General features: G+C 34.5%; 2 protein-coding genes across 2 annotated transcripts; one reads left to right on the forward strand and one right to left on the reverse strand.

The window, feature by feature from the left end:
• Nucleotides 1-260: 260 nt before the first annotated feature.
• LOC120766713 (nucleoplasmin-like protein) lies at nucleotides 261-14952 on the forward strand. Its single transcript, XM_040092361.1, has 3 exons — nucleotides 261-441; nucleotides 654-796; nucleotides 13906-14952. Exons 1-3 carry the CDS (start codon nucleotides 420-422, stop codon nucleotides 14203-14205), a joined length of 465 nt encoding a protein of 154 aa, XP_039948295.1. The 5' UTR covers nucleotides 261-419; the 3' UTR covers nucleotides 14206-14952.
• Nucleotides 5083-11658, reverse strand: LOC120766693 (sodium-independent sulfate anion transporter). The gene is made up of 9 exons (XM_040092343.1): nucleotides 11499-11658; nucleotides 7738-8040; nucleotides 7335-7556; nucleotides 6599-6714; nucleotides 6230-6533; nucleotides 5856-6158; nucleotides 5639-5784; nucleotides 5407-5580; nucleotides 5083-5346 (listed from the first exon to the last, which is right to left on the reverse strand). The coding sequence occupies exons 1-9, from the start codon at nucleotides 11512-11514 to the stop codon at nucleotides 5128-5130; spliced, it is 1803 nt and encodes a 600-aa protein (XP_039948277.1). The 5' UTR covers nucleotides 11515-11658; the 3' UTR covers nucleotides 5083-5127.
• Nucleotides 14953-26768: the final 11816 nt, after the last annotated feature.

Consider the following 26768-nt stretch of genomic DNA (forward strand, 5'->3'; position numbering starts at 1 on the left):
TTTATTGAGGCAGCTGCACAGCTACTTAACGTGTGTATTTTAATGTTTGATAGATGTCGCTTGCAGTCTGTCGCGCTCTATGTGTTCAGCACATTAATCGTAAACAGTTTGGTAATTAAGAGATTTCAATGAGTTCATGTGGCAACACTCTGAAGCGGTTTGTTTTTGACGTTTATTTCTGGAATCATTTTGCGAATAGTCGAGTTAAAGCAAATATAAGTTGACGGCATCTTTTCGCAATCTTCCTTTCCCGTCTTGCCGGCTTGATTTGGACCAGAGAATCATTTGCTTTTTGCTCGTTCGTTCGTTTGTTCATTCGCTCGTTTGTTCGATTTACACAATTGCTGTTCGGGTTTTCTGTGCAAATTCTTAGCGTGTATTTCTTAACTAAAAAATCAAAACTTATCTAAGCAATCACAATGTCGGAGGAATCTTTTTATGGTAAATATAAATTATTGCATTCGGTTAAATAGCTTGCAGGGTCTATTTTAAGAATTTTTGCACTGGCAATTCAGTTTAACAAGCATAAAAATGGCGCCGTCTGCTCTTGGTTACCGGTTGAGATTAGAATCTCAAAGAATAGTGTGGCATACAAATCTATCGACTTGAATAATTTAGAGAATTCGTGGTAAATTGTTATTTTTTATCTTTAGGTGTCACACTCACTGGCCAGGATAGTTCAGTGCCATGGGATGTGCTTTCCAATGATGAGGATTTTCCCCGCGGACAAAGACTCATCATCAAACAGATTTTGTTGGGCGCTGAAGCGAAAGAAGACGAGTTTAACGTTGTGGAGGTAAGCGAAATATGTATAACATATTAATGGTTTAATTAAAATGTTACATAGTAGGTATACATTTTGAAACACAGCACGTGTGTATGTATACCTGCATTATAAATTTTATGTGCTACTGTGATTATAAAGCCGTTTTAAGTGTGGTCTAATGGGTAAATTTTAGAATAGCATCCCCCGATTTCGGTATGTGCGGATATATACATAGTTGCCGCTGGCTTACGGTTTTTGAGATTTTTGCATTTAAAGTTCAAAAATTCAACTATTTAAAATGCGTGTTTCTCCTATTTATAATGAATTCCACACTTATATTTTTAACTTTTATATCCACTAACACTTCACTTATTCGTTTCTCCCCATTTATTTTATATTAAATAGTGCAAAAATAAATTTTATTCAATATTTAAATTTTGTTCAGTTCTTTTTGCTTGCACAATAACAAAAGGGTGGCATTCTAACTAAAAACAGGTGCTAACTTACGTATATATTCACAAAAGAAGCAAAAAAAAAGAAAACAAATAAGACCCCAATGAGGAAATATTGTGTTATTAGTTTTTCGCGTTGAACTCTTATGCGTTGGCGTCCTTCGGCTGCGCTAAAAAAAAATAACCCTGGTCGGACCGAAACCTGGGCGATCAAACACCGGGATAATGAAAATTCTGAAAGATTTTACATAATTCGTCACACATAATGAATTTTGTATGGAGGGCATAATCTTTCTTTTTTTTTTACTTATTTTTATTCGATTACAAAATATGGTAACACTAATTTTTTTTATTTTGCAACCTCTATATGTATAAAAAAAGGGATTTCAATGAAAGTTATTTTCGAACCATTTATTACAAAACAAATGTGTAGAACCGAATTAGGAAAATGTTAGTGGATATATATGTAAGTTAAAAATATTAGTGTAAAATACATTATAAATAGGAGAAACACGCATTTTAAGCAGTTGAATTTTTGAAGTTTAAATGCAAATATCTCAAAAAAATCATTTGCAACTATATAAGTATGTATATATATTTTCTTAATCTGGAGGAACTCCTCAATACGTATTATACATACCCATTTTAACCCCGGAATTGGGGGATGCTATTCCATATCCCAGCTAACATGCTAGTTGTGTGTTACAATAAATCAAATACTATCCGAAGTTCATATGAAGATATAAACGTTTTCATAAAGCCTTATTTTTTATTCTTTGACACATATAGAATCGAAATTTCGTCTTTACTCTCGTATCCCCAAAAGTAGAGCTGATCTGGGGCACTCATTTTGCTAGGGACTTTTGTATCACCATTAGATTTTTGTTTAAAATGTTTTACCTAGCTGTTTCCTCATAGAAAACGAAATATTTTGCCTACCTGCTAGAGTAAATTCGACCGTGAACGGGCGGAAAGATTATTTTTGAAACAATGAGAATTGGTTCATTAACTACACTTAATTAGAAATAACCCTTTGCACATCCCTCTCAGGGGGCATTCAAGTTTATTAGTAATTATGGCAATTTGAGTTTTTCTGAAGTTTTCTCCTAGAATAGCACAATAATCAAGAGCAATATAACATGAATAACATCAAAGTATCGTAAAATTACTAAGAGATATATACAAAAAATGAGGGGACGAGTACTTGTCGGAACCACTTCATAAATAAACAAGTCTAAATCTGGAGGAAAAGATTTTCAAAGCCGAGTTCAATTTGGTTTGTTATTATTATATATTATTGTCAAACAAGCACCAACCAGTCCGCAATGCATATTGGGGAGTGTTTTAAAATCTATCATACTCTGCAAAATTCTAAACAATAAAATATTGATTTTTTTTACAAATAAACCAAATCATATCAGTCCAATATCATTATAACACGTGACTTAGTTCGTAAATTATAATAAGTTATAAGAGAGTTTATAAATGTTTGTTCCTGCTGTAAAGTGGCGCTGAGTAGCTGATAGTAACGACTAAAATCTTGCGGAGTGCAAGGAATTAATAGTAAATATTTATTAAAAACAAATAAATAAAATAGACAATGCACACATTTACAATGGTATGCTACAAAAGTAAAATATTAAGTGTGCCAACAAATTTTGCTATAAATAAATACCGACCATCTTAAAAACCAAAACAAAAAAAGCAAATTCAGTAAAATATATTACAATAATGAATGTCAACATAAAGCTTATATTTACGTATGTATATATAGTAAATAATATTTAAAATAATTATTAAAACCGACAATTGTATAGAAAGTTCACTTTTCACCTAAACACTTTCAGTACGATGCTATTAGCGGATAACAACAATTAATACTGTTATGGTATCCTTTTCTAATTCAGACTTTTCCCGTTTTTTGGACATGAAGGAAAGCTGGTGTTATCGCCATTAAACATGTGTAATGGGTATTTTAAAATGTCTTCTTCCTCATCTTTCAGAACAGCTTAATCTTTTAAAAGAAGACACGTTATTCCGTGCATATTTTTCCAATGATGTATTCTTTTTACTTTCTTAAATATGATTGGGGGCCTGAATGATATTCGGAGGCTTGACAGGCGTTAAATATCGATTTTGGATTCCTGCTAACACCTTATTCATAGCTTTTTCAGTTGGAACTCTTTTTTTTTTTTTTTTTTTTTTTTTGTTCGACTTGACATGCGAAAGATCTATTTTTTTTAACATATATCCATTATTATATCTTGTAAAATATGTCTTAAAAATGTCTCTATAAGATAAAGATTACATATATCTTTGGCATATAATTTGATAAAATTTGACTCGTCTTAAAAAAAGGCACCTGAGTCAATATAAGCTTGTCAAAACTTAATCCAATTTTACATACAATTGTTGCCAGCCCTTAGCCTATCTTCAGTGCCTTTTTTAGAGTGCCGTTCGCTAGATTGTTTGGAGTTTCGAAGTCAATATTCACAAACCCTCGTCTCGTCATCGGGTAATGATGTGTTTGATGGATGTAGGGTGCTCAGCTACGTTGTGAAGCATCTCTTTTGCAATGTTTTTTTAACCCTTAATAAGCTAGAGTATCAATTTTGATACCAATCTTTTAAACCGAATGTTCATAAAACCTATCTACTAATTCTTTAGCTATAAAAACTTTTTGAGCTGGCGATTCATTATTTTTCTGCATAAGGTAGATATCAAAGTCCCTCGAAAAATAAAAGGGGAAGACCCAGTACCAACAGTCGACAAGACACTACAGTACTTTCTAAAAGACCCCGGACAGGTGTACAAGTACTACCCTCTACTGACGTGCGTTGCGATTGTATTGGTCATGAAAAAATATTTATGGATTCTAGAAATAAGTCTAAATTTAATAATTGTAGGAAACTTACCTCCTGGTTCTGTAAAAAGTGTAAAGTGTCGTTATGCGATAATAGAAACAATCAATGTTTCGCATTATTTCATGCATAGGTATATCTGATTTCTTTATGGCGTTAATGCCTGAAGTATAAAAGTTGATACCTGTTTTATAATCTTCCTGTAATCTATCTTGACCATATCGGGATTAAAATTTTTTTTTATTAATTTATTGCATTTTCAGCATCTTTTAACAAAACTTATATGAGGAATGGGCGGATTTATCTTCCGATTTCAGCCATTAACATACTGTCGGAGGAGACAAAAAAAATTTCTTCTGAGCAAATTTAGTTGACTTGACTGTAGTGGTTGAGGAGGTGTGTACATTAGACCTATTAACTGGCGAAAGCACGCACACTTTTTCAGTGTTATTTGCAGTTTAATATTGAACTGCAGACGCCCCCCTAATGTTGTTGTTGTTTTAACGGAAATTCAATCCCCGTTGGGATGGTAAATGTCATTTGTGTTGTCGTCGATGTCATCTAACGGTAGGCCCAAGAAACTTGCTGTTTCGACGGGGTCGGACCAAAGGGAGGAAGGTGTTAGATGGGTAGGGTTTGTAGGGCATGCAAAGAGGTGGTCAGTGTCATGCGGAGACTCGTTGCATACAGGACATACATTAGGTATGTCAGGGTCACTTTATGAATTTAATATTAATTGCGTTTTGTTCACGTGACAATCGTTCGATTCAGTATACATATCTGCAATACTAAATTCTTATGGTGCTAAGAACCATGGGTACCAAGTTTTATCGAGCTACATATATCAAATTTTACTGATGTTACAGCTTTCACAGACGGCCAGATGGACTAACAGTCACCCGGATTTTAGCTCGCCTCTTCATCCTGATCATTTATACATATATCACTCTAAATCTATTTATCAAGAGTATAAAAAGCTATATTACACAGATATTTATCCCTTTTTTATTAAATATCATTAACGAAATTAAACGTAAACAAATACATCTTAGGTTGGTATCGTAATTGTTTCACAATCTGTTTCTAATGTTAAGGTACTTTGTTGCATATTCGTCGATACGACTTCCTGTAATGTTTTACTGAATTTTAACATTTTGCGCGCATCAGGGTGTAAGCGACAAATGACTCCAGCGGATGGTATTTGCCAATTCCAACATAAAAGTTCACAGTTTAAGGCAAGCAAGTCTTGCTTTAAGCTTATAATATTCTGTTAAAAAAGTATTGTTATTAAATTCACAATTAATTTTTCGTCTTAAATTTTCTTTACCAGTGCCACAGTAGAGTCAATTGTGTGAATTTCTTCTCCTCTTATTACAACTTTGACAATTTTTTCACTATGCGTTGAAATATATTTAACCACTTTAGATTTTAGATACTCAGCCGAGGAGTAAGTTAAATTTTCTTGAATATCCACAACAGCTATCTTAGTGTCTTTTAGAAGCTGAAAATTAATTAACATATTCACTTTCGTATTTTGTTTTAACAAAGCCACAACAAACCTTTTCTTCTGTGATAATAATTGTAGGTCTTGCACTTTTGTATAGAATAAATAATATATTCACGACTATCCCACAAACCATGCCATATTCAAGTGTCCAGAAAAGACAACTAAGTACTGTTACCAGGAAGGGAATCATATCCGTTTCTGAAAAACATAAATACATATATAAACGTTTTTTTCGTGATTACCATATCTGCTTAATGGAATTACTATACTTTTCGAACGCCAAATTTCAGCAATTCTATCATACTCCACCATGAAAATCATAGCAGCTATTATGATAGCAGATAAGGTTGCTTTTGGTATGAAATAAAATGTATTGGTGAGAAAAGCCAAGGTCATTAAAACTAATATGCCGGTTATTGCGCCACCAAGGACTGTTTTCACGCCGCTCGCATTATTTATTGCTGTACGCGTAAATGATCCCGAAATAGGAATGGATGAGAAAAAACTGCTGAAAATATTGGCTAACCCTAGAGCTACCATTTCTTGTGAAGCGTCGATAATTTTTCCCATCGCTGTAATAGAATAATGAAATTAATTATAAAACCTAGTAAAAAAATAAAAGTATATGTTAATATGTACTTACAAAAAGATTTTGCTACAGCTATAGTCTCGAGCACAGCAATGAGGGGTATAGAGATCAGTGAAGCACCCAAATCCCCAATCATGTCTTCAAATTCAATTTTTGTGCCATTGATTTCGGTATGAAATGGTGGTATTTTAAAGGGTGGGAGGCCAGGTACAATTTTCCCGCTTACACGAAACGGCAACCAGTCATCGCTACTGAGGAAATAACAGAGTATAATGCCAACAACAACAGCCAACGCATTACGGGACAATGATATGTATTTAGTTAGACTTTTATAAGAACTGTTAATATCTTTTATTTTCTGAAATGGCATGAGAACTCGTTAATTTAAGAACAGTAATAATTTTGCTTGTTGCCTTTACTTACACGCATAATTAGCAGCATAATTAACGTAATTATACCCAGTAAAGCATCGTTGCGTTGTGTGTTATTTATGTGTTTAAAGAAATATGTCCACGATTCTATGAACTCATTGCTCGAACCTAAATTGAAAAAGTTGTTTTGTATTTATTATTTTGGCTTTATTTGTTTCCTTTTATGGAAATTAATTCAATACAATAGTAATACAGTGAGATAATAAAAGAGGGTGGATTATTCTTAACTTTTAACAATAATATTTATACTTTTTGTTATAAACAATTTTTAAATTCAATTTAATTCAGCCAAATATTTTCTGTAGTCTTTTTGATTAGCAAACGTTGTACCGTTGCATAATTGATATGGATTGAAATTACGTTGAATAATAGTAATTAAAAAAATCTGCATGTTTGGCCGCTAATGTAGCCTTATTACTGAGCTAGTTATGATCCAACCATGTGTTATTAGTGTTATTATTATTTTTGTTTAAGTAATAAAATATTCAAATGATTCTTACATACATGAATTTTGAACAAATGCTTATGATTAGAAATATAATTTTTGTATTTATGAATTGCATTGATCCCCTTGTACTAAGATACCTCTTCACCAATTTTCAGCCGAATCGGTGTAGCCGTTCTAGAGTTATAAATAACACATCTATAACTAACACGTCTTTCTTTTATATATGTACATATATATGTACAGAGATAGCACGCTATCTTCGATCAGTAGTAAAACTTACTTGATATTCCAAACAAGTTATTAATTTGTCCACTAGCAATTGTTATTGCTGCGGCCATGGTAAATCCTGTTGTCACAGGTATCGATATAAATTGCACCAGAACGCCAAGATTTAAAACACCCATTAGAAGTGTGATGACACCGGTAAAAAAACATGCCAATATAGCGTAATCAGCATTGTGGGTGTGCGCTTGGACCATGATAGACATAATGGCAGTGGGACCTAAAATTTAAAAGATTTCGCTAGTGTGTAGTTTATTCTCAAATGAGAGAGTTGCTTAGGGTTTCGAATATTTGACAATTGCCCAATGATTGTTATTATAATATTAGTGCAAAGATTGTGAGACATTAAGAGAGTTTTCAAATGTATGTATGTATATGAATTGTGTATTACTCCCACTTACCGATTGTCACATCCTTGCAAGTGCCAAAAAATATATAGACAAAACAACCCATAAAAGCTGAATATAACCCATATTGCGGTGTTAATCCTGCTATTGTGCCATAAACGATCGCCTGCGGTATGGCGGTTAGGCCCACCGTTAGACCCGCAACAAAATCGGGTATAAGAAAATTCAGTTCATATTTCGGTAACCAGGTAATGATGGGGAAAAATTTCTTTGCGGTGGTGGTTGTGCAACAATTCTCTGCAGATTTCAAAACTCCTTCATATATATTTGGTAGTTTCTCGTGGTAGAGATCTTCATCTGAATAATATATGTACATAAATTATCACAATTTGCAAAAGTAAATACATACATACATTTCAGTTATCAAATATTTATATTAATTTTTTTTCATTGTATGTTTTACTATCTTTTTGCGTACTTTTAATACAGATGCACATTGTTTAGCATGTTAACCCTAGAGAAGGCGCGCTCCGCAGAGTGACATGCATTGTCGCGCGTGAGCATTTTGCTCACGTACTGAAAATATTCAGTTACGTTTATATAAATAAAGTGTTATATATTTAAATTTAAACTAAATACCATTACTGAGCCTTAAGCTTAAAAAATGTTTATTATTTGACAGAAACAAAAATAAAATATAAAGGTAATTCAATTGTACAAAACATAAGAAAAAATTTGAGATTTGTTATGGAGATCATACAAAAAATTATTATTATACGTATATAAAGTATTTGCATGGATATATATCACTATTCTGAGAAATCTTCATTAATTTTCCTGTCGAAACAAGTTTCCCACATAAATTGCAACCTTTTTTTGTGCGTCTATTTTTCCTTCTGGGGCAGAAATCACAAAAGCCGTTTTCTTTAGACTGGTTTGGTGAATCAAGACCTGGTGCAATGCGTTCCATTGAATCCTTTAGATGTTTTGGTAAAGTTTGAATGGCTTGCCGCTTTACAATATGTGGTTTTATCATGTCAAGGGCCACTTCTTTCAAGAAAGTCCTTCTCTGAGTTAAGTTCTGCGTATTTCCCTTATAAATAATCTGCGCATTTATACCAGCTATGTCAAGCAGAGTAAAAAATAGCCGCATTGGCCATCTGCAAGTTTTGCGGGAAACTGAGTACGTTCCTTTCATCTGGTCGACGGTATCTACACCTCCCTTTGTTCTATTGTAAAACAATATTACTTCGGGTTTGTTGTTATCATCGGACTCATTGTTTAACTGGCCATCCGCATGAAGAGATGAAAGCGTCAGTACGACTTTTTTATTTTTCTTCATTGGAATGTAGGAAACAAGAAGCTTGTTTTCGGCATATGCAACCATTGTATCTGGGGTTGGTCTTCCTTTAACTTGTAATAAATTGTGGTGGAATTTCTTTTTTATTTTTTCGGATTGTTCCTACAATAGTGGTTCTATATTGTTTGTACAGCTCATCAGCTAAGGGAATAGAAATGAAATAATTGTCCATAGTTAAATTTCTTCCGGTATTTAAAATTGGTGCAGCGATTCTTTTTACGATATTGGCAGCTGTATTATCGAGCTGATAAGGGCCGGATGGCTGTTTACCACAATATACCTCCATTTTACAAGTGTAAAAAGTTCTTGCGTCGACTAATGCATTAATTTTTATGCCGTACATGGCAGGTTTATTGGGAATATATACTCTGAACTTGCATCGTCCTCTAAACGATTCAAGCATTTCGTCAATAGTGCAGTATTCTCCAGGAGTATAACAGTCACCACATGATTTGTTGAAGTCGTCAAATATTTCACGAAAGGCGGCTAAGTTATCAACTTCATTTCTAAGTGAACGTGAGTCAACGTCATCAAATCTAGTTACACGAATTAAAAACAGAAATCGTTTCAAGGACATTGTGGCTTTGAAAATATCTGGAGCAGTGCCGTCTTGAAGCCACATCTCTTTTAAATTTGTATGGTTAATTTTCTTTAACCCAGTCATGTATAAGATAACTATAAATGCATTTAACTCGACAGAATCTGTTGATTTACAATCTCTGTCACGTCCATATGCATCACTTATTTTTTCAATATATAAATTTGTATATCTGACAATTTTTGAGATCAATGAATCAGTCAATTCAGTCAATCAGAATCAATTTCGCAATGCTTTTCACACCTGGCAGATGCGTTATAATGTTGCACTGCCTAGTGCGAACATTAGGAACAGGACGACTAAGCGCCCATTTTGTGTTTTTATCTTTGCCCCAATAAAATGTGCATTTTCCACTTTTCCAAATCATCAACAGATTGATCAGTGTCAGTATTGTGATCACTATGAATGCTCTCGCAATCACTTTCAGGGAGAAAATGGTCATCGTCCTGTTCTAATTCTTCATCGGCTGAAACTTCTTCTAACCACGACGTAATATGTGATACATCCCCAGCACGGGAACAACGCTTGCTTTCCATTTTAATTACATACGAGTGCTAAAATTGATGCAAACCACCACTTTCAATGGGAAAACTTGAGCTATTGGCAAAGCAAAAAAAAACTTACGTAGTTTGTCGCGTAGTGAGCAAATTACCGCACTATATATATATATATATTACCGCAGCCACCTATCAACACTTTAAAACATGCACTGATTACAGCGAGTGATTGTGAACAAGTGGAACACAACTTTGAGCGAAGGTACTGAGCGTAACAAGTGGTGCAATAACATAGAACATAGAAATTTTTTCAATTAAAAAATTGTGTGAGCAAAATGCTCATAGCGCGCCTTCTCTAGGGTTAAATACATATGTACATATGTGGAAACATATCACATTTTAAATCCCATAAATGTAGCATTTATCTCATTTTTGCATTACAATTATTTCACTATAGTAATAACGGATTTTAGAACAATTTAGCCTCCTGATAGAGCTCGACTTTCACACTGAATTCTTCCCACCATTTGTTTGTAATGCACGGTTATAAAAACTTGGCTCATCAAATATTTTGCCCGTCGCTATACAAAATCATACTATCGAATTTATTTACTGCCCATAAGAATTGATAGTAAACGAAGTGTTGTTGGGAGGATAATGTCAGAATCTTCTTTAAATTCGAATTCCTTTAAGCGTCGGCAAATCTCTTATGACACTTTCGATTCCGAAACTTGCCTTTAGATTCAATTTGTTTTCTTAATTCTTTGGAGCAAATCACTTCAGTTCGTAAGGCAATTGTATGATTAAATCTTTTGCAGTGTTGTTAGATTGGAGTTTATTTGTACGTAACTGAAGTCAAAGTTTCCACTAAGGTTTATAGTTTTCTCATTAAAGTAAAAAAAAAAGACAATAAAAAAATATTTTTCTTATTATTTAACTTGTTTAATTTTTTAATTACGTATAATTATTTAAAAAATGGCACTAATTTGTGGAGAAATTTGTTGTTTTATAATCTATTCACCAAAACTAACAATTTTTTGAAATCGATGAACGCTATATTAGCATAATTTTCTAAAACATATTTAAAGTTTTCCGAGTAAGAAAAACTTGGTTGTACTACGTTCTTTGTTGCTGTTTGTTTTTTCTTAAGTTTGAGCGTGTCAGTGTTTATCTGCATGCATTAAGTTTCTATGTAACTTTCAATTAACATAAAAGTAATCGCTTAATGGATTTTGTTTGTCAATATCAATACACAATAAGCTGTGTTCTGCGAAATTTTTCCTAATAAGGTCATTTCACATATTGTTGCATAGTAAATATTACTTCCTGCACACCACATTCACACATTTTGTATTCGCACCTTTTAACTCGGTCATTTTTGGCTATTTTTAGTGTTATTTTAATTAACAGTGTTTCCGTTTTCAAACTTTTTATCCGTATATCTGTTATTGCTGTTCCGATTGTTGCACCTTTGCCCACCGACTGATTCGGAATGAAAAGTTACCGTGCTTAGACGGACGTTTTTACTTCGCCCACCTGTAGCTTAACTTGAATATAGCGTTCGGCATAGTATGTGACGTTTCGTACATATACACTTCTTTTTATCATTAGTTCGGCCAATACAGGCCACCCGCCTGTGTCCATAGGCTACACTTTCATCGTGTGTTTGGAAATCATCAATCATCAATCATATCAGTTCGATTGGCAGGTGTATGGATGTATGAATTTTTATTCCTTCTTAATGTTGTTTGATTACTGACTTACTTTCACTTATTGAATTATGACAAACATCGAGTAAACTCTGTTTGATTGTGATATGTGTTTACGTATAGTAAGTGCACATATTTGTTTAAGTCTAAGTCTGATTAGCGAGAACTTTATTTCGTCTTGCAACATAATATATCTTAATAATACATCTTGTTCAATTTCTTTAATATTACCATTTTTGCAAAGATTATATTTTAAAATGGCTGAACCACTATTTTTAGGGTAAGATATTCTTAAGTTAGGTGCTCGTATTTGCACTTAGATGTCAATCAAGTCTGTTATCGTTTAATTTTGTCATTCTGGGAAATTTTTAGATGCCATTTATACATATATGTGAATTATTGACAGCTTTATCAATCTGATAAGTGTTACAATTTGAATATTGAATGTTTTTCAATGTACATTCAATCCTAGCACAACATTCTTAAAAATCGGTCTTGTTACTTCAAAAGTGTCTAAATAAATTCTACAATTTTCAACTTTTAAACATATCATAATTTAAGATAATATAAATATATTATTAGATAAATCCCAAAACAAAAAAAAACGTTAGCATCGGTAGCTTTTGCAGATTATTCGAAAGAAAAGGACGCGTGCGAAATTTCACATACAGACGGACCGGGCTAAATCGACTCAGCTTGGCGATCATGTATAACATATACAGCTGGGGTCAATGAAATATTAGTGGTTACCAACACAAAATTGTAAACAATTTTAAATATTTTTTTACTCTGGTTGCATTTATTAAGTAAAACTTAATTTTACACATTAAGTGGAGCAATAAATTGGTATGCATAGAAGAAGTTATATCAAATGATCGTTGAAAGATATTTTTGAAATTTATCTAAATCTGTACATAGTACTTGGTAGGACGAGTTTTAGTTTTAGTCGCAATTATACAACTTCTCTTTATACAAGTATAGTCCATAGGTGTTTTGCACCTGTTCGGAGATATAGTTCCTCATGCATCCTTAACTACGGACCACATCTCGTTGTTGTTTTTGGGCTTAGCCTTGTAAACACATTTATTTATAAAAAGCCAAAGTTGTTCAATGGATTTGAGGATGTCTTACTGGTGTCTTTTAGGTTATTGTCCGGTTGGAACACGCATTTCAGCGGCAGGTTATGTTCTGCAAATATTAGCATAAATGCATATGCGTACTGATCCATGATACCTTCAATTTGGTGGATCGCTGTTTTAAAGCGTTCTTGGCTTATCATGGTTCATACTCTGTATTCGGAGGAATTTTCCACTCTTCAGTCCAAAGTATGTTCCTTCATTTTCCTATTGTCCTGATCAGATATTTCTGTGCAAATGCGAGCATACAAATTATGATCTCATAACCTGCTTATCGTAATATGAACACCTTACGCTAAATTTAATTCGTCCCGAAACTCTACACCAGACATTATTGGTCGAGTTTTGGTATACCTGACAGTGTTTTGCTCGCCAACCTCTGAAAGAATTCTTGGCATTCTTCTGTATTCTTGTTGCTTTTTATACGTTACAAACGTTACGAAATCGACTAATTTTTTCCCTTAGTCATCAATAGACATAAACATTTGAAATCCCAATTTTATCACACCATTTTTTGATTTTTGACTACGAGTCGTCTGGAACTGACTAAATCTGGTAGATTTGAAGCACATGCAAGATAGTGTTTGACATATGTCAGTTTTGTGATGTTTATGTCTTTTGATGGAAAATTATCTTTATTTACTGTTGGTAAATCTGCATAAGGCTCTCAATAAAAAAGCTAGTCTTATTTGAATCCCCTGAACGTAATAAATAAAATGATTGGCGGCTGTTGAAGAAAATCAGTTGCTGGCGGTAAGTAAAAGGCTATCAGTAATTTATAGCACCGTCTATTTTTTCCAGACGTTGACCAATAGACAAGAACGCAAAATTTACTGATTTGAATGCAAAGTGTATACATCTGAGGTGTACGCCTCCAAAAAGTTGTATGATATTTAACAATTTCTCATTTTTTTCATTTCAGGTGCACACAGTTAAGGATTCTCTAAAGATCCCTATCGCCGTGTTAAAGGCTGGCGAAACACGCGCTGTAAATCCCGATGTGGAGTTTTACGAAACATCATTGACATTTAAGTTGATCAAAGGCAATGGACCTGTTTACATAATGGGTCAGAATATTAAGGACGACGTTGTCGATATCGAGGACGAAGAAACTGACGAGGAAACTGGTGAGGAGGAAGAGGAAGAGACACAACCACAGAAGAAAAAGCAAAAAGTGGAAAATAATTCCGATGGCAAAAATGCTAAAAATAAGAAGAAATAAACAAGTTTTTTAGCAGTCACAAAACAGAAATCCCATACATTCTTCAAATTAATTATTGATTTTAAGCTAAACTGATGAACACAAAACATTATTTATATAAGAATATTTCAGTTCCTGAGTTAGGTTTCGTGATTTTCTGAGTTTTTATATAATTTTACTCAACTTACCTCAGTAATTTCTTAATATTTATATACAACTAGTTCTTCAAAACCCTTGAGAGCGGTGGCAAGCAGTTAGAGGTGGTAACCTCAGCCGTGACTATTGCCAGAAATTAAGAACTGATTTCTCATCTAATTTCTTCCTTTGTTCAGTTATAATACTTCTCAGCAAATAGTTTTAGACAGCGCTAATGCGTTTTAAATGTTTTGGAAACCAAGTAAAAATCAGTTTGCGCTGTGAATAAACAGCGTTTTGGCAGGGATGCTTTCTATAGGCACTGATAATTACCATTGAGAAATGATTCCATATTCACTTATTCAATAATATTATAATGCATACGTATCTTGATTGCAGCTATAGTAGAGACTAATATTCTGGAATATAAATATAAACTAAATAAATCCTCATTCATAGAATATTTATGTGTATGTATTGCATAAAGTATGCTACTACAATTTGATAATATAACAAATTACAATTTTGTAGCTGTGCCAGAACGTCACCTAAAAACTATCTAACGTGTATTAGTATAAGCCATTAAGCTTGAAAAAGAGCGCAAAGCTCAGGCATAAACTTTTGAGGTCTAAATACTAAAATCAACTAAAAATTAACATTCGATGGGTGGAGATAAGTCTACATGCACTATTGTAATTTGTACATACCAACCTAAGTGATAGAGATTTGTGGAGAAATTATGATGCATCCAAATTTGAATGCATATTGCAAAGAAAAAAAAAAACAAAAAACAAAGGAAAACTAAGAAACAAATAAAGTTTGTTTACTATTTTTAAAAATCTAACTGTTTGCTCAAATTTTTATTTTAAGTTGAAAGTGTCTGTTGTAGATTACGTTAAGACATTGATTTCCATATTGTTCTCTATCACACCCAATAATTCTGATAAGCGCCCATTCTTACTTGTGTCACCCATTTTATTTTTCAGCAACAAAGTAATCATTTGCCGAATGTTGTCTCTTCTCATAAGCCATAGTATGTGTCTCGTTGTACGAGCATATCATATGCATGGTTTACAATTTCCATGATAGATACGTCATGTAAGAATAGTTTTTGTGTTAATACAATAATTTTAGATTTTGTCCTTACTATTATGTATCGATAAGCCGAAGAAATGAGAGGTTTTGAGGGGTCAAGAGGTGGATAGTGTGAAGCGATGGCTGTTTGCTGGATATATGGTATGTATGTAAGGTATACCGTGTTTAGCTTTGGATAAGTACAATTTTAATCTCCAAAACGGTAATTCGTGCTCCTCATCCGCAATAGGTGATGAACTAACTCCAAGGACCCTATATTTCGGAAGGGAGTCGAAGAAGCTGTTAATGACACCGCTATGAATGGCGATTAATGCATAAATATGAAGTCTGGTCAATAAAATTTTGTACTTCATTTTAGTGTAGCTGAAATGAACCCTTGATGTTTCCAATGTTTTTAGGAGGCATTTCCGCTTAAGGCAAATGACTGCAAGCATAGTTTCTACGAAAGCATCTCATTTGAAACTCCTTGGAAAGGAGTTAACTTTATTCATTAATTGGAAGCATGAAGGCTTCCTCGCTAGACCAGTTGGTAAATTTGGTCTCTGTGGTTATAGTAATAAATGAAATAAAAATTTCTATCGGTTACCTAGGCAGACTTTGAGCAGACTTTTGTACAACATCAGCCGGTTCTACGCACCGGATTGACCCGGATTTTATCCGGCCGAGGGTTGTTAATTCGGATATCTAACCCCGTTTAGATCGGTAAGTTTTAGTTTAAGTTTTTTTCTGCTGCGTTTGCGCCAAAAGGATCCACCCACCTCGGTCAGGTGTAATACATACATGCAATGGATGGAGCCATCTTATGACATGCTCAGGCTTTAAGACACATAGGGAGTGGACCACAAGTTGCGTGGTTCCATGTTGGCTATGCAATCTGCACCTAGTTCGCGCGCTGCGCCTCCACTCTACCCGAGTGGCCAACAGAAGACCTCCCCAGTTCATATCTCAAACCTCAAACAACAACATGACCTCAAACAGGCAACATGACTACTCCCATTTTGATCTGTCCCTTCCCCAACCTTCATCCCGGTCCAATCCTCGGGTTCACTTAGAGAGTCCTGGTTTCTCGTGAGTGGAATTTGTCGTTGCCCTGTGCTGAAGGAGTCTGCCCCCGCAACACTCAACAATGGCGTTGACAACCAACATCCTAGTGCGACAACAACCCCTGCGGGCGTGCGAGATAATGGTGATTACACAACTCCGTTTAATATCGTCTAATCGATGGAGACATCGACCACAGGGATACTACTTTTGAATGTCAGGTTATGGCTATCCGGTCAGGCGATGTCGAGCTCGAAATATTTAAATAGATATGCATCTCTCCAGTTACATGTTGGCCCACAGGATATCACCCGAATATAGATGCACACCACTTTCACTGTTGAGGAGGTTCAGAATGTTGTCAACAAGGCAAAATCATCCAAAACCGTTGGTCCAGATGGAATCAACATGCTTATGTTAAAGCATCTAGGCTCGACGGGAGGAAGTTTCCTTACCTAAGTCTCCATTCTGTCACACCTGATGTGCGGAAAGTCAGAAGAGTGGTCCCACTACTGAAATCTGGGAAACCCGCCAACAAAGGGGAGTCCTATCGTCCGATAAATCTTCTCTCACCAGAAGTGAAAACACTTGAGGCCTTGCTATTTCCGACCTTTACTCACCACCTGAGTCTAGCAAACCTCTAGCATGGAAAAAATGAAAAGTTCACAGTACTGCCACAGCACTTAGCGTCATAAACGCCCAGATAGTTCGTGGCCTTAACTAGAGACCACCCTGTGAGAGAACGTTCCTGATTTGTCAAAAGCCTTTGACACAGTCAGTCACACAACGTTACTGTACGATATTGAAAAAACTACTCCAAGACTGACGAGGTGGACCATGACCTACCTGACCGGTCGTCAATCATCCGTACTATTTTGAGGAAAAAATTCAAAACTGAGAAGAATTAAACAAGGGTTCCGCAGGGTGGTGTTCTCTCTCCGCTATTGTTTAACTTCTATGTCTCGAAACCTCGAAACTCTCACGGCCACCAGAGGGAGTTTCCTTAACGTCGTACACTGATGATTGCCCGATATTGACATCGGGTAAAGAAATCGATGACATGTTCAAAGGTAAACGGCTATCTCTCCGAACTTTCTCGCTTCTTCTTTGCACTGAACTTAACAGCCTCACCCACTAAATTCACAGCGACCATATTTACAAAATGGACAAAGGAGTACGGACTTCACTTTAATATTGCAGTCGATGGAGTCAAGATTCTGACTGCCAATAATCCTAATATTTTAGGAGCAGCTTTTGATAGTCACTCCTAATACGACGCGATTATCGCCAAAGTACAAAGCCGCAACAAAATTCTCAAGACGCTAGCACATGGGGAAAGGACAAGGAAACGTTGTTGGCAACTTACAAGGCAATCGGCCGGCCAGTCCTTAACTCCGCAATATGGTCGCCTGGATACAGTGGAACGCAGATGAGAAAGCTGTCAGAATACTGCACTCCGGACTTCCAATATATATACATATATGTATATGTGTTATATCTCTATTGCCTGAAAGCAGTCAAAATGACTAAGCTCCGTGTTTCTAGTGTTAGATCGAAATCTATTGAGCCGATACTGTCATTAGAGGTCGAAAGTAAATCTGTTTCTATACTCACTACATGTTTCGAAAAAGATCGGCTCTACGCATGCTTACTCTCGAGTAAGTGAAGTTATCTGGCATCGGCACTTATGTTCTCTCCATTAAGTAATCTAGAAAGATTTTTCGTACAGAGCTAAGAAACTCTTAAATATCTACTCCTGTAACAAATATAACAATAATAATAGAGCACCTACATGTGGATCAGTTCTTTTCATCGGTCCCCGTCTTTTTCATTGACTTTAAATAATGTCTATATACATCGCTTAGTTTGGCTCGTGACCCGAGATATAAGTCCACATGGTTTATGTTCAAACATTTCACAAGGGTAAAATTTCCTTAAGAACTTAATTGTATTTCAATTGGTGAAGGTGCTTTGTTATCAGTTTAATTTCTATTCAAATGTCGGTATAGCCAGATAAATACGATTCTACGATTTTCGTTTAAAAGTCTAATTCAGTATAATGTCTGGAAAACTACTTATATTTATGTTAATTGTTCTGACTTCACTAAACCATAACACCAAAAAGATGGACATATTTTAGTATCGGCATGTTAAGTTTGTCGACAGTATGAAGATCTAGTCTGTACTCTTCGTCTAATTTGTCTGTTTCTCAGGTGTCAGTAGTTAGACAACTATTAGTAACTACTTGTATGTTTGTTTTGTAATATAATACTAATTTAATGTGGGGCATTCCCATTAAAACCCCTCTAGAAGCGTTGTTTCTTTACAAGTTCATGCAAAAGTTTGGCCCAAAAATAATACGAAGTATTATAAATAAGCTTTAAAAAAATTTTCTACTTATTTACTAGATATAGCTACAAACGTTATTGAATATAAATATATGTATTTGCGCAAAGATTTGAGCATCTGTATGTTTTTGTATGTACAGTGGCGAGGAGTAAATGTAAAAAAAAACCAATAAAATTAGAGCAACTCTCATATACTCAATTATGCACCCCCTACGTTTTCAATAAAAAATATCAAAGTTTCCCGTAACTTTGCATTGTTCAAAATTTAAATAAAACATTTACTGCTATTGTGTTTTATTTTGCCTGATAAGAACTTAATAAATAAACAAATACTTTTTTAATGGTTATTACATTCCAAATAAAAATGAAAGTATCACCACACGTTCAGGGGAGCATTATGCGAATGATATCTTCAGACCTTAAAATAAGCCAATCAGTGGTCTATAAGCGTTCAGGAAAAGCGACCTGTTGGCCCCAAAATACTTTGTCAGGGTCCACAATAAAATTTTGACGGATGCACACGGAAAGGAACAAGCAATAGACACCAAAGAACGCATTTATAGAAATAAATGGAATGCCAGAAGAGCACTCCGCGACATTGGCAACAGTAAATAATAAAAAAAAACTGCATTGTTAGTGTAGAATATTAAGAAGACCATCCAAAGGAACATGTCACATAAATAGTGAAGTAAGGTGGAAGGCCGTCATGATATGGGGTGCTCGACATGCTGGCTTGTTGTATCGCTACAAAAAATTTCTTACTGATCAGTTGCCAGCACAAAGTCTTGATCACAATCCGATTGAGAATTTGTGGTCAATCGTCGAAAGAAGGTTAGGAGAATACTGGTCAACTCCAACGAATCTGGACGAGTTTTGGTAACGGGTACAGCGGGAATGATATACCATTCCAAAAATACAGAATTTGGTGGAAAGTATGCCAAACCTTGCACAAAGTATTTTGTAGAATAAAGGGTTATGGATTAATGCTAGAAATTAGCTACTTTCCGAAAGTTTCTATAAAGTTTTTTAAATTGGTTTGGTTTTATTTGTTTTTTTCTTCTTAGAATTCGATATTTTATTTATTGAATTCTTAACCATTTAGTTTAGAACATGATCTAGCGAATAAAATACTTTTTTCAAACATTTTGCTACTTCTATACAGATATTAATACACGACGCACAAACATACACAAATTTTTGTGCTCCCCACTGCATGCTTTTGTGCATATTACACATGGTTCCATTGTTTTACAAGCAGAAAATATAATTGATTAGTTTCAAATACATCCAAACGATAAAAATCTATCGCCTCAGAACACCACTGATAACAATAAAAATGTTAAAATAATGAATTATGATGATTTACAACAGGAACACGGTACCGTAATGCATTCTATGTATATGCACATACATTTGTATGTATTTGGGTATTCCGATAGAACGTTATATTAGTAGCTACTGCACAACAGTCATTTGAATTGAGCAGTTAAGACGAGTAAAGCTGAAGCAATCGAAACAAAAGTAAAGCGCATACCAAATTTCGAAATCGGTGTGATTTCACCAAAAAGTGGGCGGGGTCACGCCCAGCATCCAATTTTCACACCGGCATCAACAAAGCCCTCTCATACCATCTCAGAGGTAGAATTCTAATGTCTCAGACGTATTTACAAGTTATTGTAGTTCCAGATTTATTGTGCTGTTATTTTCCGATTGCTTCCGTTTTCGCACTGTTGGCAGGAGTTCTTATAACAGTTTTCCTGGGCAACTTTGGTTCTTGTAGCTTTAGTGGCTTAGCAGATATTAGAGAGCGGGGCCCTTTTACATTGTACATTGCCTCCTTGTCCACAGTTGCCCCTTGCTACTGCGGTTGTTTTTACCAAATTAGGGTATTATTAATTTAGAGCTTAGTTATGGCACTTTACAAGTATATGTTTTTACTATGGAATCCGCATACCAAGATTAAACAAGATATGTATCTAAATTTATTCTCAAGTTACAGCTTGAACAGACAGACAGATAAACAGTCACTCGGATTGCTTCCTGATCATTTATATATACAATAATCGTATATTTAACTCGATTTTTTTTATACTCTGTAACAACATGTTGCAAGAGTATTAAAATGTCAAGGTCTGGACCGATTTCATCATACATTTCGACCAACAATATAATATTAGTCAAATAAAAAGGCGATTATACTATTTAACTTTCACTATTTGTGTGAGGCGCTAAAATTATGCAGAAAAAAATTTTAAATAGGGGAAAACATAAGATGAAATTTGGTAAAAACTTCACCTAGCTCCCATATAACTAATATCAGGACTTTAAACCATCCTGTTGACCTTAGTCGTTATACATACGAACATTAGTAATGGTATGTGAGGTGTCTTAATTAAACTGAGAGAACATTTGTCTCTGTTAATAATATAGTATGTAGTAATGCCAAAAATAGATAAAATCGAGTCAATACTACACCTATCTCCCATATACCAGTCAAAAGATTTTAAAACTTCCAATTGGCCTTATACCGTCACTATTGTCATCGAACTAATTTTTATTCTCTTGCGACATGTTGCTACAGAGAAAAATAGTTTTGTTTAACTAAGAGTTGTACGTATCGCCTAAAACTAAGTGAAATAGATATAAGATTATATATATAAATTATCAGGATGTCTGTCTTGTAATTTGCCACAGGGGATTGCAGTAGCACGGGGCACCTATGGGCAAATAGTTTTGAAAAAGTGGGCGTGGCCCCGCCCTCTAATAAGCTCAATGTATATGTCTCTTAAACCACTTAAGCTACAACAACCAAAATCACCTAGAGCAAATATTATAAGAACTCCTACCGTGAAAATAGATGATATCCGAATATTTTTAATTTCCGCTCATTTTCCATATAACGGTACTGTTAAATACTACTTAAAGTCCGATAAATCATAATAATAATCACCGGCCACTTTAAGGTGAAAACACATTTCTTGAGAGCCACGGCCAATACTTCTATTAGCCTCCAAATACCTAATATAAAGATTTTCGAACTTCCGGGTGACTTTATACCGCATATATCGGCTAATTTGTTAGTTATCTCAATGAAAATGAGATAGCGTGTTTTACTCATAACAGTGAATATTCGAGCTTAGAACGAATAAAGTTGGGTGAAAACCCCATATAACTAATAGGCGTTATGTACCTGAAGGTACTTTCCTGGCTTTAGTCCTTGCTAGTTCCAAGGGTATGAAATGTTCGGTCATGCCCGAATTTAGCTCTTCCTTACTTGTTTATTATTTTGATGACTTCTGAATAATTTGAAAACTTGAATGCAAGTTGTATGACATGAAACGAGAACGAAGATCAACAAATTTCTCGGTTTTCAAAACACCAAAACCAAATTCATTCGTTTTTGTGGTATACATACATATGTACATATATAGTAAAAAAAAGTTGATCGATTTTACACATCTTAGACAATAAGCTGTAATATATCCAATATATGTTTACATAATTTTGATAAAATATATTACACATAAAACGAAAATGCTCCTGCCAAATGTGCAAACTGCCAGCACGAACATCCAGCTAACTATCGCGGGTGTCAAGTACACCAGTCACTGAAAACCAAATATAATGCTAGCAAAGCACGCACGATGGAGAGTCCGATTGTTTATAATGCAACAGAATCCACAAATTTGCAAAAAAAAAATTAATTTTTCAACAGCAAAACAAACAACATGGCCTCGTATGCTGATGCTGTAAAAACAACTAACCTCGATCAAATTTTAGAAAAAATTGAGAAAATAATTAACGCACAGACTGCTCAGATAAGTAATTAATTAGCAATAATCAATAGTTTATTGAACAAAGTATGCAACTAAACTTAAGAATAGCAATTTGGAATGCCAACGGTATTGTCAACCTTATTAACGAAATCGAAACATTTCTTAACAAAAATTGTTTAGTTAGTTTCCGAAGCTCATTTTTCACAAAGATCATTTTTTAAAATTAGAGGATACGACATAGTTTATTGTAACCATCCGGGGGGTAGAGCCCGAGGCGGGTCGGCGGTGATTATTAACTCAAAAATTAAATATGAACCATTGAAAGAAATTTGTTCACCTTCGATGCAAATTTCACGCATAAAAATCAAAACAAACACACGATCAATAGCTATTGGCGCTGGATACTTTCCACCCAGGCATACAATCAGTTGCATAGAATATGAAAATATGTTTAGCGAATTCGGCTCGATATTCTTACTCGGAGGAGACTTTAACGCCAAGCACCCTTGGTTGGGTTCTCGCTTAAATAATCCGAAAGGTAACGAACTATTTAAATGCATTAAGAATAGGAATTTATCAGTTCTCTCGACCGGTATGCCTACCTACTGGCCATTGGATCCCACTAAAGTTCCGGATCTATTAGATTTTGTTGTGTACTCAGGCCTCTCTAATAATTTGCTAAAAATTGAAGAAAACTTTGAACTAAGCTCTGATCACTCACCCTTAATTTCGGTACTCCAATCATCACCTATAATTCTTTAAAGTAAACCAAAAATTGTGACTCCACGTACTAATATTCCATCATTTTCTTACTGGTTAGACAATAATATTGATCTTTGTGTTAACTTAAGAACCACTGACCAATTAGACGACTTTGTTGAAAAATTTAACAACGCCATTGTAGAAGCAGGTTTTATCTCAACTCCACAAGATACTTTTGTAGTAAACAGTACCTTTATCCCTGCGGAAATCAAAACCCTAATTAAGGAAAAACGATCGTTGAGGAAAATATGGCAAAGGACCCGGAATCCAAGTGACAAATTAATTTTAAACAGAGCTACTAAATATTTAAAAACAAGGCTTAAACAGTTAAAAAACAACTCCCTTGAAACCTTTTTAACCAACCTTAGCCCTAACGCAACTCGCTCTGAATGTCTGTGGAATGCCACAAAATTTCTCAAACGCCCAAAAGCCAGAAAGGTTCCAATAAAAGACTCCAGCAATTCATGGTATCGGTCAGATGAGGATAAAGCAGAGGCGTTTGCTAAGTACTTAAATGAAGTATTCACACCATTTAATTTTATTAATGCTTCTGATGAAAGGGAAGTGATGCATTTTTTGGATACTCCATGCCAAATGGATTTTCCAATAAGGCGTATTATTTTATCAGAAGTGAAAGAGGAACTGGCAAAATGTAGCAACAAAAAAAGTCCAGGCTACGATCAGATAGACCACGCAGTACTAAAGCACCTAACTGAGAAGTCCATGCGAGCTCTTACAATTATATTCAATGCCATACTAAGGCTTCAGCACTTTCCTACAGCCTGGAAATGTGCAGAAATAATTATGATTGCTAAACCAAAAAAACCCGAAAACTTAGTTAGTTCGTACCGCCCCATAAGTCTACTGGTCGCTTTCTCAAAGGTATTCGAAAGAATTCTCTTACGAAGACTGATACCGGTATTGTAAAATTTAAATATAATTCCGGACCAACAGTACGGGTTTCGCAGACACCACGGAACTTCTGAACAATGCCATAGAGTGTTTAATAAAATAAGGTCAGCTTTAGAGCAAAAAGAATATTGTTCAGGTGTATTCCTTATAAAATATTCCAAATTAAAGACAAATTTACCTGCTCCCTTTTTCTTTCTTATTAAATCTTATTTAAAAGATAGACAATTTTATGTTAGGGTTGGAAATGAGTACTCAAGTACGTATAAAATAAAGTCAGGCGTACCGCAGGGAAGTGTTTTAGGGCCATATCTTTATTCGATATTCACAGCGGATATCCCAAAAAACAACGATGTTACGATAGCAATATTCGCTGATGACACTGCAGTCCTAACTTCAAATAAAGTACCTTCAGAATCTTCTGACATACTACAAAATTACTTATTCCAACTAGAAGACTGTCTCAAGATGTGGAACATTAAAGTCAATTCAGAAAAATCTGTCCATGTTACTTTTACCCTAAGAAAAGGTGATTGTCCTTCAATCAAAATTTTTAATACAGCCATACCTGTTAGTGATCATGTGAAATACCTGGGGTTACACATAGATAGAAGGCTTACCTGGAAATATCATGTAAAAGCGAAAAAAGAACAAATTAATTTAAAATTGAGAAGTCTTTATTGGCTTCTGGGTAAAAAATCTGTTCTTTCTCTTGAAAATAAACTGCTAATTTATAAAACCATCATCAAACCTATTTGGACTTATGCGATACAAATATGGGGCACGGCAAGCAATTCAAATATTGAAATAATACAGCGCGTTCAATCAAAAACTCTCAGGTCAATTACAAAAGCTCCATGGTATGTTTCAAATCATACTATTCACAGAGATTTAAAAATATGCAAAGTGAAAGATAAAATAAAAAAGTTTAGTGAAAGATACAAAATCAGGTTAGAGATCCATCCCAATCCTTTAGCAGTGGCATTACTACAGGCACCCACTACAACAAGGTTAAAAAGAAAAGACATATTAAACTTGTAAACCAACACGCATGCACGTAATGCAAATACATAACTTTAGCACAAACTAGTGTATGATTATTTTATTTTAACATAAAGAAAATAGCAAATAATTATGTTAATTAGTATGTATGTAGTTTGGATTTTTATTTTTATTTTTATTATACTGTCACTAAACAGAGGGTCACTTAATGAAGTAACACTCACAATTTGTTTGTACCTTAACAGCACATTTACTTATTGTCTATAAACATTAAGACAGATTGTAAATTTAACTTGAATAAAAGAAAAATAAAACGATTTTGTGTATGATATAAAATCGTAGACCATAGACGGTTCACATATTCGTTATCTGGGGACGTGATCAATATATATCGATTGGGAATGTCATCACCCAATTTCATCCATTTTCACAGTCAGAAGATTTGAGAAAAAATTTGGCCTCAGCAAGTTTCATTGATTCTTAGTGGTATCTAGATATGTATGTACCTACATACATATGTAAATTAAAATTATTAAGGGGCGGCTCATTTTTTTCATTTAAAATTGTTGGAAGGGTCATATCCTATGGTCATCATGATCAATATTTATGTCGGTTAGTTTTAAGTTTTACCAATAACCGTTAGGTAAACAAAACTATTATACTTTGTTTCAACACGTTGTGGGAGTATAAAAATCAAACCAAGTAGAAATAAATAAATCCTAATAGTGATATCGAAGGAACGTGTTAGACATTTCATTATTTGGGCATACGAAAGCTGTGGCTAAAGTGTTCAGCGATCCCTCAGGCTTCAGATTATTAATGGCATAGAAAGAGGATCTTGAACCAAAAAACCTGTTTTGGTGTCGGTGACTTTGAAGATCACTAAAATCGGCGTATCGTCTTTGATCCTTTGATTGCATTCATGTTGAATAATAAAATCGCATTTGGAAAAAAGTGTGCTTTCATTTATGTAAAACTAAAAAAGTATGTATGGTATAAACTACTCCACTTTGCATCCGGTTTGCTCTGGTTCAGAGCTAGTAACGATGCCCTTGTCTTACCTCAATCTATATGGAATACGTGTGTAGCCACAAAGTTCCGGAAATAAATTTGATATCTCGATTTACAGCTGATTGTAAATTTTAGTTGTAAACACGTTCTTTGCTATTAAACAATGATTTACTTCTTATCAAAATGTTTATTGGAATGACGGTCACCACAGTGAAGTTTTATTGCCACTTGGTGGCTTGCAGTTGCATATTCTTGTTGGCATATATCTTATTAGTTTTATACATGTACCAAAAAAGGGTGTTTTTTATAGTTAAAAATTTTTAATTCTACTGACGTACCATCACAAAAGCAACGCATTTTGAATTCCTTTCTAATATTGACAGCTGCCAGTGAAAAAATATAAAATTTGATTTTTTTATCTATATCTCACTCTATAAGTCAAATATTACTCTCTAAAAAAGCAACCTATGTACATATATACATATGTATGCATAGACGAAACACT

This window comes from Bactrocera tryoni, chromosome 1, assembly GCF_016617805.1.
Source record: "Bactrocera tryoni isolate S06 chromosome 1, CSIRO_BtryS06_freeze2, whole genome shotgun sequence".
NCBI lineage: Eukaryota > Metazoa > Arthropoda > Insecta > Diptera > Tephritidae > Bactrocera > Bactrocera tryoni.

Bases quoted from the DNA above. Each gene is read 5' to 3' on its own strand.
- LOC120766713 (XM_040092361.1), top strand. From the start codon at position 420: ATGTCGGAGGAATCTTTTTATG. The intron at 442-653 runs GTAAATATAAAT...TTTTATCTTTAG, and splicing joins GTCGGAGGAATCTTTTTATG to GTGTCACACTCACTGGCCAG. The intron at 797-13,905 runs GTAAGCGAAATA...TTTTCATTTCAG, and splicing joins ACGAGTTTAACGTTGTGGAG to GTGCACACAGTTAAGGATTC.
- LOC120766693 (XM_040092343.1), bottom strand. The intron at 6,534-6,598 runs GTAAGTAAAGGC...ATGCCATTTCAG, and splicing joins TTATGCTGCTAATTATGCGT to AAAATAAAAGATATTAACAG. The intron at 5,347-5,406 runs GTAAAGAAAATT...CTTTTTTAACAG, and splicing joins TTGACTCTACTGTGGCACTG to AATATTATAAGCTTAAAGCA.